The 14,328-nt window shown below is 43.8% G+C and overlaps 1 protein-coding gene across 1 annotated transcript; it reads left to right on the top strand.

Annotated features, from left to right (window-relative positions):
• Positions 1 to 2,854: 2,854 nt before the first annotated feature.
• On the top strand, positions 2,855 to 11,542 carry LOC139252385 (probable G-protein coupled receptor 139). The gene is made up of 2 exons (XM_070873365.1): positions 2,855 to 3,035; positions 10,641 to 11,542. Exons 1-2 carry the CDS (start codon positions 2,855 to 2,857, stop codon positions 11,540 to 11,542), a joined length of 1,083 nt encoding a protein of 360 aa, XP_070729466.1.
• The last annotated feature ends 2,786 nt before the right edge of the window (positions 11,543 to 14,328 follow it).

Genomic DNA, 14,328 nt, shown 5'->3' with positions numbered 1-14,328 from the left:
AATATCTCTGATCGAACGGGAAAAATCACAGTTGCTTATATCTCCTTATAACTCTCTCTGGGGGAACCAGTGCACCAACGCAGCCTTCGGTCGCATGAGGAAGAGAGTGTTGGAAGATCGCGCCATAAAATCTGGCACCAAGCTCATGGTCTACGAGAATGTAGACATAGCCAGCCTACTCTACGGATCACAAACGTGGACCGTATATAGTAGGTACCACAAATTACTGGATAAATACCTATGTCTCCTCAAGATCCTGCAGATCCCTTGGGATGTTAGACGTTAGCGCCCTCGATCAGGCCAGCATCCCCACATCGAAGCACTGAGCACACTTGATCAGATCCGCTGGGCGGGCCACATTGTCTGCATGCCTGAAACGAGACTCGCAAAGCAAGCGCTCTACTTGGAACTCCTACGCGGCAAACGAGCCCCACGTGGGCAGATGAAACGTTACAAGGACACCCTCAACGTCTCCTTGAAAAAGAGCAACATTCCCACTGACAGCTGGGAGTCCCTGTCCAAAGACTCCACTAATGGAGGAAGAGCATCCGGGAGGTCGCTGAGCACCTCGAGTCTCATCGCCAAGAGCATGCAGCAAACAAGCGCAGAGAGCGGAAGGAGTGTGCGGCAAACCAGTCCCACCCACCCTTTCCCTCAAACATTATCTAGCCCATTTGGTATAGAGAACGTAATTCCCATATATGTTCAATCACCTAAGAACTCACTTTTAGAGTGGAAGCAGGTAATCCCCGATTTCGAGGTACTGCCTATGATGATGATTAAATCTCTTCCACACCTTCTCCAAGGCTTTCCTAATGTGTGATGCCGAATCGTCATGCAGAGATTAACCGATGTTTAACAGATTTTTCTTTCATCTACATTATGGGTGAATCGGTGGTGTGGGCAGCATTTATTGTCCATCCCAAATTCCACCTTAACGCTGCTGGTGAATGCATCGATACATCTAGAGGGCCATTTAGAGTTAACCATATTGCTGTGGGACTGGGGTCATATATATGCCAGTCTAGGTAAGGACGGGGGATTTACATCCCCAAAACAGGTTATTGAACTAGATGGGTAATGACAATCGAGATCCACACGGTCACCATTGCTGACACAATATTTTAATTATAGATTTATTTGATTCACCTTAAATTGCACAGCTGGTGGGATCTGAACTCATGCCCTTGGATCTTTACTCCAGGTCTCTGGATCATTAGTACAGCAGCACAATCACTTTGCTACCATAGGCGATGATTCATAAAGTCATGATTCTTCCTGCGTTTTTAACAGTTTTATTAACTTGCCCTGCCACCTTCAAAGATTTGTGCACATCGACTCCCAGGTGTCTCTGCACCAACACACCATTTAAAAAATTTATTTTTTTACTTATATTGCCTCTTGTCATGTTCCTTCCCAAAATGTATCACTTCACACATGTTTAATTTTATCTGCCTTGTGTCTTCCCATTTAACCAGACTATCACTGTGCTCCTGAAGTCTGCTATGGTCCCCACTGCTTACTACATTTCTGAGTTTCGTGACATCTGCAAATTTGAAATTATGCCTTTAGACTTAGTTCCTGGCTATTAATCTCTATCAGAAAGAGCACTGCCACTAATATAGAACCCTAGGTTTCACCACTCTATACTTCCCTTCTGTCTGAACGCCAACTTTTCACCACCACTCTCAGTTATTTGTTCCGGTGCCAATGTTGTATCCACGCAGCTACTGTCCCTTTAATTCCATGAGGTTCAGTTACCCTATCAAGTCGATGAAGTGACATTTTATCAAACGCCTTTTGAAAGTCGTTATACACAACATCAGCTGCACTACGCTCATCAAACCGTTAGGTTATTACATCAAGGAACTCAATCAGGTTTTTCAGATACACTTCGACATTAACACAATTTGTGCTGGTTGTCTTTTATTAATCCAGGTTTTTCCAAGTGACAGATAATTTCATACCGGATTATGGCCTCCAGAAGTTTCCCCACCACAGACGTTAGTCTGACTGGCCTGTAGCTACAGGTTTTATCCGTCTTTCCTTTTTTGAACAGGGTGTACCATTTGTGAACCTCCAGTCCTCTGTCAGCACTGACATATCCAAGGAGGATTAATGATTCTGGCCTGAGCTATTTCCATCATTCCTTCACTCAGCAACACTCATACATCCATTCGGACTAGTTATAGAGAAACATAGAAAAATAGAAATTTATAACACAGGAGTCCATTTCCAACCCATCGTGTCCGCACCGGCCGACAAAGACTCACAGGACCATTGGTCAGCAGCCCTGAAGCTTACATGTAATCCTTTTAACCATTAACAATGGGGAAAAGTAAAGATCACCAAACACAAGCAGACTGCCCCACACAACTGTGATATATCTTAAACTGAACCATTCTACACTCCAGACCAACCGGAGCCATGTGATCTCCCGGGAGAGGCAAAATCCAGTTTAAAATCCAGGCCAATTTCGTGAAAAGTATTTGAGAACATTCCTATCCGACCCATCCAGGTGATCAAAACTACTCCTGGAGATCAACTTTATTGTGGTACATAAAGTGTTGGATTGAAAGGGGTTAATTGAAAATGTTTGTTCAGGGACTGTAATTAATATCAGTCTCTGCGGGATTACAGAATCTGCTTGTTCAGTGACTGTAATTAATATAAGTCTCTATTTACCGAATTGTTTCACTGGAGTGATTCTCGCTCATTTTAAAAAGGCACTCCTTTCAATGTGTTACCCAATAGTCACAGTGAGAGCATCACCTCTGGCACTAATAGCGATCATCGCACTGCTCCACAGAGAGGGAGTCGGAATCTGAGAACAGTAGATTCGAATGTGATAACAATGGATCAGATTCTGAAAAAAATGGATTGGAATGTTACAACAAATGGCAGGAGTTTCATGTTGTATTTTAACTATCTTGTTGCACGTTATGAGGAACTACCATTAGTATTGCGAATGCGTTATGCATTGCGTATTATTCAATACATTTACTATCCCGTCCTTGCTGTTGTTGGTTTTGCTGGTAAGTCTATCTAGTTATTCCAGTAACCATGTTTCAAAGTATTACTGGTCTCATATTTTACTCCCCCCCCCTCCCTGCTGCATTTGTTGTTCCTGGTAGTCTCTGTATCCAACTATTAACTCTGCAAACCATGTTTTGCTGTATTACTAGACTTGTAAATTGCTTTCTCATCTTTGCTTCAGTTGTTGTTCCTGGGACATCTCTGCATCCAGCTATTAATTATTCATACGTTGTTAATTGTACGAGTGTTCTTTTAATTTATTCCACACTCTTTGGTGTTGTTGGTGTTCCTCTTAAGTCTCCATATCCAGCAATTATAACTCTAATCTATATTTCACTGTATTACTGAGTATGTCACTTAAATCTTTGGAAGTCTTTATCACATTGTATATCTATTGACCCAGTCCCCTCTGTGGCCAATGTCTGAAGCTGATCGAGATTGTTCACAAATTCGGTATTCTGTTTTACCCTGAGTTCAGTTCTGACCTCTTCTCCTTTGAATCACTGGTCCTGCCCACTATCATCTCCATAATACTGGCCACCTCATTCCTTCGCTTCAATAGCCCAGTGACTTTGTTAAACAGGAATTCACCATTGCAATGCTTTCCTTGCTCACCTCACAGTTACAGTCCACTATGAATTAGAGTTAACCTAAATAATTTGCTCTTCATATCCTAACTCCACTAAGTCCTGTTCACCCATCAACAATCTGCTCTTCAATCAACATTGGATACCGATTAAGTAATGCCTCATTTTTATTATTCTCACCCATGTGTTCAAATCCCACCATGGTCTCACCCCCTCCAATTAGTCCCATTCCCCTGCTCTATTCCTATAGTCCAGCAATTTTCCCCTTCAAGTATTTATCCAATTGCCCAATAAATGTTAATTTACTTCCCTCTATACGTCCTCCAGTCATACTCTCTCTATTCTCTTTTTCTCATTCATTCTGGCACTTTGTAAATTTCTCACTTTCTCTCTGTCTCTCTGTCAGTTTCACTCTGTCTCTTCCCATTTTACTGTTTTTGTCTCTTGCTCATAGAATGAAAGATTAATACAGGAAAGAAAGTCAACTCGGTCCATAGTGTCCATGCCGTCTCTTGGATAGAACTATCCCAGATGTCCAACTCTTTAGCCAGAAAAATGTAAATTATCCCCTTCCACGAATAAAGCAATTCCCTTTCAAAAATAAAGATTAAATTTACTTCCACCGTGTTCTCACAAATCCTATTCCAGATCGCAACAGCTCACTGCATAAAGAACACTCTTCTCATCTCTCCTGTGGTTCGTTTTACAATTACCTTAAACCTCTCACCTCTGGTTACGCACCATTGTGCAACTGGAAGCATTTTCGACTTACTCGCTCTTTCAAAACCCATCATAATTTTGAAAATCTATATTAAATGTTAAATCTTTGCTGATGATACAACGTCATCATCGTAGACACTGACTTTATATAGAGGAACGCTTGCTTCCACTCTAAAAATGAGTTCTTATGTAACTGAAGAGTCCAATACGGAAATTACAATCTCTGTCACACGTGGGACAGAGAGTGGTTGAAGGAAAGGGTGGGTGGGGCTCGTTTGCCGCATGCTCTTTCTTGCTCCTGCGCTTGGTCTCTGCTTGCTCTCCGCGAAGAGACTCGAGGTGCTCACCGCCCTCCTGGATGCTCTTCCTCCACTTCAGGCAGTTTTGGGCCAGGGACTTCCAGCGGTTGGGATGTTGCATTTCATCAAGGAGGCTTTGATCGTTTCATTCAAAAGTTTCCTCTGCCCACCTGGGGCCCGCTTACTGTGTAGGAGTTCCGAGTAGAGCGCTTGCTTGCGAGTCTTGTATTAGGCATCCGGAAGATGTGGCCCGCCCAATGGAACTGTCCAGGTGTACCAGCATTGAAGTACTGATAATACAAAGATAAGTTTGAAAGCATGTTGTGAGGAGGACGCAAAAAATCTGTAAAGGCATATCGATAGGCTAAATGGATGGGCTAAAAGAATGGCAGATGGGGTATAATGTGGAAAATGTGACGTTATCTTCTTTGTTATGAAAAATAAATAAGCAAATTATTATTAAATGTGAAGGGATTCCAAATTGCTGTGGTCCAGATTGGTCAATGATTGTTGTACATAAAATACAGAAGGTTTGCATGTAGATACAATTAGCAATTAGAAAAGGCAGCAGAATGTCTGGCTTTATTTCAAGTGGGACTGTATATAGAAGTCCTGCTACAACAATACAGGTTGTCATTACGACTACAGCTGGAGTATTGTGTACAGTTTCGGTCACTTTAGTTAAGGAAGGATTTACTTGCATTGGAGGCAGTTCAGAGAAGGTTCACGATGTTGATTACTGTGATGAAAATGTTGTCATAAGAATAAAGGTTGAGCAGGATGGGTGTGAATATATTGGAGTTTAGAAAACTATGAGGTGATCTTATTTAAATGTGTAAGATTCTATAGGGGCTTGATGGGGTAGACGCAGAGTTGATGTTTCCTCTAGTGGGGGAAATCTAGAACCAGGGGACATAGGTTCAAAATAACGGATCGCCCATTTAAATCACAAATGAGAAGCAATTTATTCTCTCAGGGGGGCGTGAATCTTTCGAATTCTCTGCGACAGAGAGCTGTGGAGGCAGCTTCTATGAATCTTATTAAATGGAGATAGACGGATTTTTAAATGAGAAGGCACTTCAGGGTAATGTGGAGTGGGCACGGAAGTGGAGTTGTGACCAAGATCAGATGTAATTTCCAAAGAGTCAGGTCCAATCACAGAGGCGTGAGCGGAGTAAAATATTTGGCTCTCGGAATGAAATCCCTGGACCGACGTGAGAGTACTGGAAGTTAGGAGAACCTGTGAATGAAATTTCTCGACAGAGGTGAGTGTAGTGTAATGTAGGCGAACCTGGTCCTTAAATATCTAGACTGAGGGGTGTAGCAGTGTAATGTAGGGAGATTTTGGTTTGAACTCCTGAAGCGAGATGGGAGCCCTATCTGGGAAGTCCCATCATCGCATCACTGGAATCATCTCAGAGACCCCGAGGTTCATGAATATTTATTTATTGTGAATGTTTTACCGTTATTTTCTGTGATGCAATAATTCATAAATCATATAATAGGCCGTCTATTTTTTAACATTTTATTCCTTCCTTTTATCAGCCAATTTCTCGTCTTTTGTTCTCACTTGGAGTTGAATAGAGGAAGCAAAACTCTGTTCGCTCTGTTCTGTCCACGCTATGTTATAGGCGGGTAAATATCCGCTGATCATTTAGTTCCAGTCAGTGTCTCCTTTGTCACTATCTCAAGTTCTGCATTAATGGCACTGCTTCTGATGGGTGGAACAGGATTACAAGCATCATTAACATTCACAAACAAAATGTTCGTTCAGCCAGATTTCTTTCATTTATTTCCAATCTTTAATTTGAATTTGCAATTTGGCCCCATGCCGATCTGTCTCAGTTCAGTGGGTCTGTCAGCGAGAAACAGAGTGGAAAAATCTGTTGCCTCCGGCTGTACACTCCTGATCGTGGGGCCCCTCGTGCGGAGGGGGAGCGGGAGGTCAGAATCCTCGTCGTCGGACTGCGCCGGGGCATGGCCAAGCAGACCATCAGCTGGTCCAGGCAGCGGGCGGTCGAGAGGATCGTTCAGCCCGGCTGTCTCCCTCTCTTCCGCGGAAACGTTCAATCCAGGGTGTCCCTGGAGATGGAGCACGTGGTGTCTACCGGAACGTTCATTGCCTTCCGCGAGAGGTGGGTGCCGGAGGGACTGAAGTGCATCATCATCACCGGCAAAAACATTTAATTTGATTCTTCAATGGTAAAAGTTTAATTTGATTACAGTTATCGGTTTTATTGCACATATATATCATCGCAGCGCATTTGGAATGAGCTCACATGATGGGTCCAAGTCAGCATGGATTTGTGAAAGGGAAATCATGCTTGACAAATCTTCTGGAATTTTTTAAGGATGTTTCCAGTAGAGTGGACAAGGGAGAACCAGTTGATGTGGTATATTTCGAATTTCAGAAGGCTTTCGACAAGGTCCCTCACAAGAGATTAATGTGCAAAGTTAAAGCACATGGCATTGGGGGTAGTGTGCTGACATGGATTGAGAACTGGTTGTCAGACAGGAAGCAAAGAGTAGGAGTAAATGGTACTTTTCAGAATGGCAGGCAGTGACTCGTGGATCTGTGCTGGTGTCCCAGCTGTTTACACTGTATATTAATGATTCCGACGAGGGGATTAAATGTAGTATCTCCAAATTTGCGGATGACACTAAGTTGATTGCAGTGTGAGCTGCGAAGAGGATGCTACGAGGCTGCAGAGTGACATGGATAGGTTAGGTGAGTGGGCAAATGCATGGCAGATGAAGTATAATGTGGATAAATGTGAGGTTATCCAATTTGGTGGTAAAAACACAGAGACAGACTATTATCTGAATGGTGACAGATTACGAAAAGGGGAGGTGCAACGAGACCTGGGTGTCATGGTACATCAGTCATTGAAGATTGGCATGCAAGTACAGCAGGCGATTAAGAAAGCAAATGGCATGTTGGCCTTCATATCGAGGGGATTTGAGTACAGGGGCAGGGAGGTGTCACTACAGTTGTGCAGGGACTTGGTGAGGCCAGACCTGGAGTATTGTGTACAGTTTTGGTCTCCTAACTTGAGGAAGGACATTTTTGCTATTGAGGGAGTGCAGCGAAGGATCACCAGACTGATTCCCGGGATGGCGGGACTGACATATCAAGAAATACTGGATCAACTGGGCTTGTATTCAATGGAGTCAGAAGAATGAGAGGGAATCTCATAGAAATGTTTACGATTCCGACGGGTTTAGACAGGTTAGATGCAGAAAGAATGTTCCCAATGTTGGGGAAGTCCAGAACCAGAGGTCACAGTCTAAGGATAAGGGGTAAGCCATTTCGGACTGAGATGAGGAGAAACTTCTTCACCCAGAGAGTGGTGAACCTGTGGAATTCTCTACCACAGAAAGTTGTTGCGGCCAATTCACTAAATATATCCACAAAGGAGTTATATATTGTACTTACTACCAGGAGGATCAAGGGGTCTGGCGAGAAAGCAGGAAAGTGGTGCTGAAGTTGCATGTTCAACCAAGAATTCATTGAATGGCGTTGCAGGATCGAAGGGCCGAATGGCCTACTCCTGCAAATATTTTCTATATTTTCTATGTTTCTATAATGAGGGAGCAATTCATATATAATTTAAATCAAAAATCGTTATATTTCAGGATAGAAACATAGAAACATAGAAAATAGGTGCAGGAGTAGGCCATTCAGCCATTCTAGCCTGCACCGCCATTCAATGAGTTCATGGCTGAACATGAAACTTCAGTACCCCCTTCCTGCTTTCTCGCCATAACCCTTGATCCCCCGAGTAGTAAGGACTTCATCTAACTCCCTTTTGAATATATTTAGTGAATTGGCCTCAACTACTTTCTGTGGTAGAGAATTCCACAGGTTCACCACTCTCTGGGTGAAGAAGTTTCTCCTCATCTCGGTCCTAAATGGCTTACCCCTTATCCTCAGACTGTGACCCCTGGTTCTGGACTTCCCCAACATTGGGAACATTCTTTCTGCATCTAACCTGTCTAAACCCGTCAGAATTTTAAACGTTTCTATGAGATCCCCTCTCATTCTTCTGAACTCCAGTGAATACAAGCCCAGTTGATCCAATCTTTCTTGATAGGTCAGTCCCGCCATCCCGGGAATCAGTCTGGTGAACCTTCGCTGTACTCCCTCAATAGCAAGAATGTCCTTCCTCAAGTTAGGAGACCAAAACTGTACACAATACTCCAGGTGTGGCCTCACCAAGGCCCTGTACAACTGTAGCAACACCTCCCTGCCCCTGTATTCAAATCCCCTCGCTATGAAGGCCAACATGCCATTTGCTTTCTTAACCGCCTGCTGTATCTGCATGCCAACCTTCAATGACTGATGTACCATGACACCCAGGTCTCGTTGCACCTTCCCTTTTCCTAATCTGTCACCATTCAGATAATAGTCTGTCTCTCTGTTTTTACCACCAAAGTGGATAACCTCACATTTATCCACATTATACTTCATCTGCCATGCATTTGCCCACTCACCTAACCTATCCAAGTCACTCTGCAGCCTAATAGCATCCTCCTCGCAGCTCACACTGCCACCCAACTTAGTATCATCCGCAAATTTGGAGATACTGCATTTAATCCCCTCGTCTAAATCATTAATGTACAATGTAAACAGCTGGGGCCCCAGCACAGAACCTTGCGGCACTCCACTAGTCACTGCCTGCCATTCTGAAAAGTACCCGTTTACTCCTACTCTTTGCTTCCTGTCTGACAACCAGTTCTCAATCCACATCAGCACACTACCCCCAATCCCATGTGCTTTAACTTTGCACATTAATCTCTTGTGTGGGACCTTGTCGAAAGCCTTCTGAAAGTCCAAATATACCACATCAACTGGTTCTCCTTTGTCCACTTTACTGGAAACATCCTCAAAAAATTCCAGAAGATTTGTCAAGCATGATTTCCCTTTCACAAATCCATGCTGACTTGGACCTATCATGTCACCATTTTCCAGATGCACTGCTATGACATCCTTAATAATTGATTCCATCATTTTACCCACTACTGAGGTCAGTCTGACCGGTCTATAATTCCCTGTTTTCTCTCTCCCTCCTTTTTTAAAAAGTGGGGTTACATTGGCTACCCTCCACTCCATAGGAACTGATCCAGATTCAATGGAATGTTGGAAAATGACTGTCAATGCATCCGCTATTTCCAAGGCCACCTCCTTAAGTACTCTAGGATGCAATCCATCAGGCCCTGGGGATTTATCGGCCTTCAATCCCATCAATTTCCCCAACACAATTTCCCGACTAATAAAGATTTCCCTCAGTTCCCCCTCCTTACTAGACCCTCTGACCCCTTTTATATCCGGATAAACAACTCCAGCTGATTGGAACTTAGGTACTTAGAATATGAACAAACTTTCATATTTTCTCGTCTAATATTCTCTGCACAAGTGGAATCCAGCAGGTGAAAAGCTGCAACAATTAATCTCTTCCATTTGTTTTCAAATACTTTAAATACTCATTTCAAGGACACCCTCAAAGCCTCTATATTAAAATGCAACATCCCCACCGACACATGGTAGCTCCTAGCCAAAGACCACCCTAAGTGGAGAAAGTGCATCCGGAAGGGCGCTGAACAAATCGAGTCATCGCCGAGAACATGTAGAATCCAAGCACAGGCTGCAGAATGAGCGTGTGGCAAACCAGAGTCCCCACCCACCTTTTTCTTCAAACACTCTCTGTCCCACGTGTGACAGAGACTGTTATTACCATGTTGGACATTTCAGTCACCTGATAACTTACTTTTAGCGTGGAAGCACGTCTTTCTCGATTTCGAGGGACTGTCTATGATTATGATGTTACATAAGCATTTGGCGGCTCATTGACTGAGGGATGGGTCGCCTGATTTAATGCTGATAAATTAATTTAGTTGGTGATTACCTTGTCAATGATTGCTAATTATTTTACTTTGGAGTCTATTTCTTGCTCCCAAATTAATGTTTAATTTACCTGTTTATCTCCCTGCCTGACAGTTAACATCCTGACGATTGTGATCCTGCCTCGTGGAAAGTGCGGTCTCTCCAGATGTGTCACTCGCTATCTGGTTGCCATGGCAGTGACGGATCTCCTGGTCATTATCCTCGACGTGATACTGAGGCACATTCCGATTCTTTATCAGAAAGAGTTACATTTCGTGCGGTCCTTCCGCGTGTGTAATATTCACGCCGTCTTACTTCACGCAGCCACAGACTGTTCTGTCTGGTTCACCATCAGTTTCACCTTTGATCGCTTTGTGGCCATTTGTTGCCAGAACCTGAAAACTAAATATTGCACCGAGAGAACGGCGGCTGTGGTTCTGGCAACTGTTACTTTGCTGAGCGGGTTAAAGAACATTTTCTGGTATTTTATGTTGACAGGTTTGTATACACTTGCAAACATGCCCTGGTTTTGCTATATAACAAATGATGTTCTGTATTCACCGGTCTGGGCAGCAATCACATTCCTTCATTATATTCTCACCCCATGTATCCCATTTGCGGTGATTCTGCTGCTCAATACTGTCACCGCCAGGCATATTATATTGGCCAGCAGAGCCCGCAGGCAACTCCGGGGTGCCAGCAGTGGGGAGTGTCCCAGTGACTCAGAGATGGCGAGCCGCAGGAATTCCATCATTTTACTGTTTGCTATCTCCGGTAATTTCATTCTGTTGTGGGCGGTGTTTATGGTGTATTCTTTATGGACCCAGATGTACTTTTTGGGGTACGATTCTGTATATATACCTTTTTATGTAATGGACGTTGGAATAATGCTGCAGGTGCTGAGTTGCTGCACAAACACGGCAATTTATGCCGTGACCCAGACTAAGTTCAGACAGCAGTTGAAGAATGTAGGGAAATATCCCTTCACACTGATGCTGAAATTAATTAAACGATGAGAAGACGCAGAAATGTTCCTGCATCAGATTCCCTGTGTCCTGATATTGTGAGCGAGCTGCTCTCCCCCGCGTGGCCAGTGATTCGCGTGAATAATAACACTCTCACTCACACACTGTCTATAACGGGCGGCCTGTGAGGGGTCTGCAGTCCGGGTGAATCACCATCAGCAACATAGGCAGTCCCACGAAATATAGAAACATAGAAACATAGAAAATAGGTGCAGGAGTAGGACATCCGGCCTTCCGAGACTGCACCACCGTTCAATCAGATCATGGCTGATCTTTCACCTCAGTACCCCGTTCCTGATTTCTCTCCATAACCCTTGATCCATCCGTAAGGGCCATATTTTGAATATATTTAACGAATTGGCATCAACAACTTTCTGTGGTAGTGAATTCCACAGGTTAACAACTCTCTGAGTGTAAAGATTTCTCCTCATCTCGGTCCTAAATCGCTTACGCATTATCCTTAGACTGTGACCAGTAGTTTTGGACTTCCCCAACATCGGAAACATTCGTTTTGCATCTAAACTGTCCAGTCCCGTCAGAATTGTGTATGTTTCTAAGAGGTCCCATCTCATTCATTTAAATTCCAGTGTATACAGGCTCAGTGTATCCAATCTCTTCTCCTATGCCAGCCATGGCATCCCGGGAATCAGTCTGGTGAACCTTCGCTGCACTCTCTCAATAGCAAAATCGTCCTTCCTCAGATTAGGACACCAAAATTGATCATAATAATCCAGGTGATGCCTCACCAAGGCCCTGTACAACTGCAGTAATACCTCCCTGCTCCAATACTCAAATGCCCTAGATATGTAGGCGAACATGCCATTTGTCTTGTTCACCACTTGCTAACTTTCAATGACAAATGCACCATGACTCCCAAGTCTCGTTGCACCTCCCCTTTTCCTAATCAGCCACCATTCAGATAATATTCCGCCTGCACGTTTTTGCCACCAAAGTGATAACTTCACAATTATCCGCATTATACCTCATCTGCCATGCATTTGCCCACTCACCGAACCAGTCCAATTCACCCTGCAGCCTCTTAGCATATTCCTCACAGCTCACACCGCCACCCAGCTTAGTATCATCTTCAAACTGGGAGATATTACACACAATTCCTTCACATAAATCATCGATTTATATTTTAAATTGCTGGGATCCCAGCACTGAGTCCATATGCACCCATTAGTCACTGCCTGCCATTCTGAAAAGGACCCGTTCATCCCGAATCTCTGCTTCCTGTCTGCCAAACAGATCTCTAGCCACGTCAAAATATTACCACCAATAGCATGTGCATTAATGTTGCACAAACATCTCTTGTGTGGGCCCTTGTCCAACGCTTTTTGAAAGACACCACAACTACTGGTTCCGCCTTGTCCACTCTACTCGTTGAATCCTCAAAAGATTCTTGAAGATTGGCCAAGCATGAAGAGGGCTTACTTCCACGCTGACAAATGATGCTTTGGGAGCGAGATCGAGGAACAATTAGTTAGGCAAGTTATTGTGAAGTCCAAAAACGTTCGGATAGTAATAGTGATAGTTGGAAAATAATCAGCGTGTTCTGTGCCGTGTGTGGGAAGCAAAGCAGTAATTCATCCGGCGTGCAGAAGCACGCGATAATTCACACTGATGAGAGCTGCCACTCAGAGGCTGTTACTGTGGAAAGTCTTTTACGCACTCTTTCCACCTGCTGACACATTAAGAGTTCACACTGGAGAGAGATCGTTTACTTGCCACGGGCGTGCAAAGGGATTCACTCAGTCCACGAACCCCATGGAACTGCAGTGGATTCACAGCGGACAGAAACAAGTTAAATCTTAGAATAAGGGGACATAAAAACATAGAAGCATAGAAAATAGTTGCATGAGAAGGCCATTCGGCCCGTTGAACCTGCACCACCATTCAATAAGATCATAGCTGATCATTCACCCATTTACTCCTTTCTCTCCATAATCCTTCATCCATTGTGCTGTAAGGGCCATATCTAACACCCTCATGACTTTCCCCAATGAACTGGCATGAACAACGCTGTGCAGGAGGGAATTCCACAGGTTAAGAACTCTCAGAGTGAAGAGGTTTCTCCTCATCTCAGTCCTAAATGGTGCATCCCTTACCATAAGACTGTCCCTTGGTTCTGGACTTCTCCAACAACGGGAACATTCTTCCTGCGTCTAACCTGTCGAGTCCAGTCAGAATTTTAGTTGTTTCTATGAGATCCCTTCTCAACTTTCTGAACTCCAGTGAATACATTCCCAGACGCTCTAGTCTGTCCCATATGTCTGTCCTGCCTCCCGGGAATCAGTCTGGTAAACCTTCGCTGCACTCCCCCAACAGCAAGAAAGTCCTTGCTCAGACTAGGAGACCAAAATTAAACACAATATTCCAGGTGAGGCCTCACTGAGGCCCTGTACAACTGCAGTAAGACCTCCCTGCTACTATATTCAAATCACCTAGCTATGAAGGCCAACAACCAATTTGCCTTCTTCACCACCTGCTGTACCTATATGCCAAGTTTCAATGACTGATGTACCATGACACCCAGGTCTCGTTGCACCTCCCCTTTTCCTAATCTGCAGCCATTCAGATAATATTCTGAATGGCGGCAGATTTGGAAAAGGGGAGGTGTAATGCCCATTTAAACCTGATATGAGGAGGAATTTCTTCTCTCAAATCTTAGTCGAGGTGTTGAATTCGCTGCCTCTGAGCGCTGTAGAAGGTAGGTCATTGAAAAAAATTAAGACAGAAATAGACATTTTCTTAACAGATGTGGGGATAAGGTA

Source organism: Pristiophorus japonicus, unplaced genomic scaffold, assembly GCF_044704955.1.
Source record: "Pristiophorus japonicus isolate sPriJap1 unplaced genomic scaffold, sPriJap1.hap1 HAP1_SCAFFOLD_463, whole genome shotgun sequence".
Lineage (NCBI taxonomy): Eukaryota > Metazoa > Chordata > Chondrichthyes > Pristiophoridae > Pristiophorus > Pristiophorus japonicus.
This window is presented reverse-complemented; position numbering and strand designations above follow the sequence as displayed.

Coding starts and splice junctions, on each gene's coding strand:
- LOC139252385 (XM_070873365.1), top strand. CDS start 2,855: ATGGATCAGATTCTGAAAAAAATGGATTGGAATGTTACAACAAATGGC. Junction 3,036..10,640: donor TGCTGTTGTTGGTTTTGCTG/GTAAGTCTATCT, acceptor CCTGCCTGACAG/TTAACATCCTGACGATTGTG.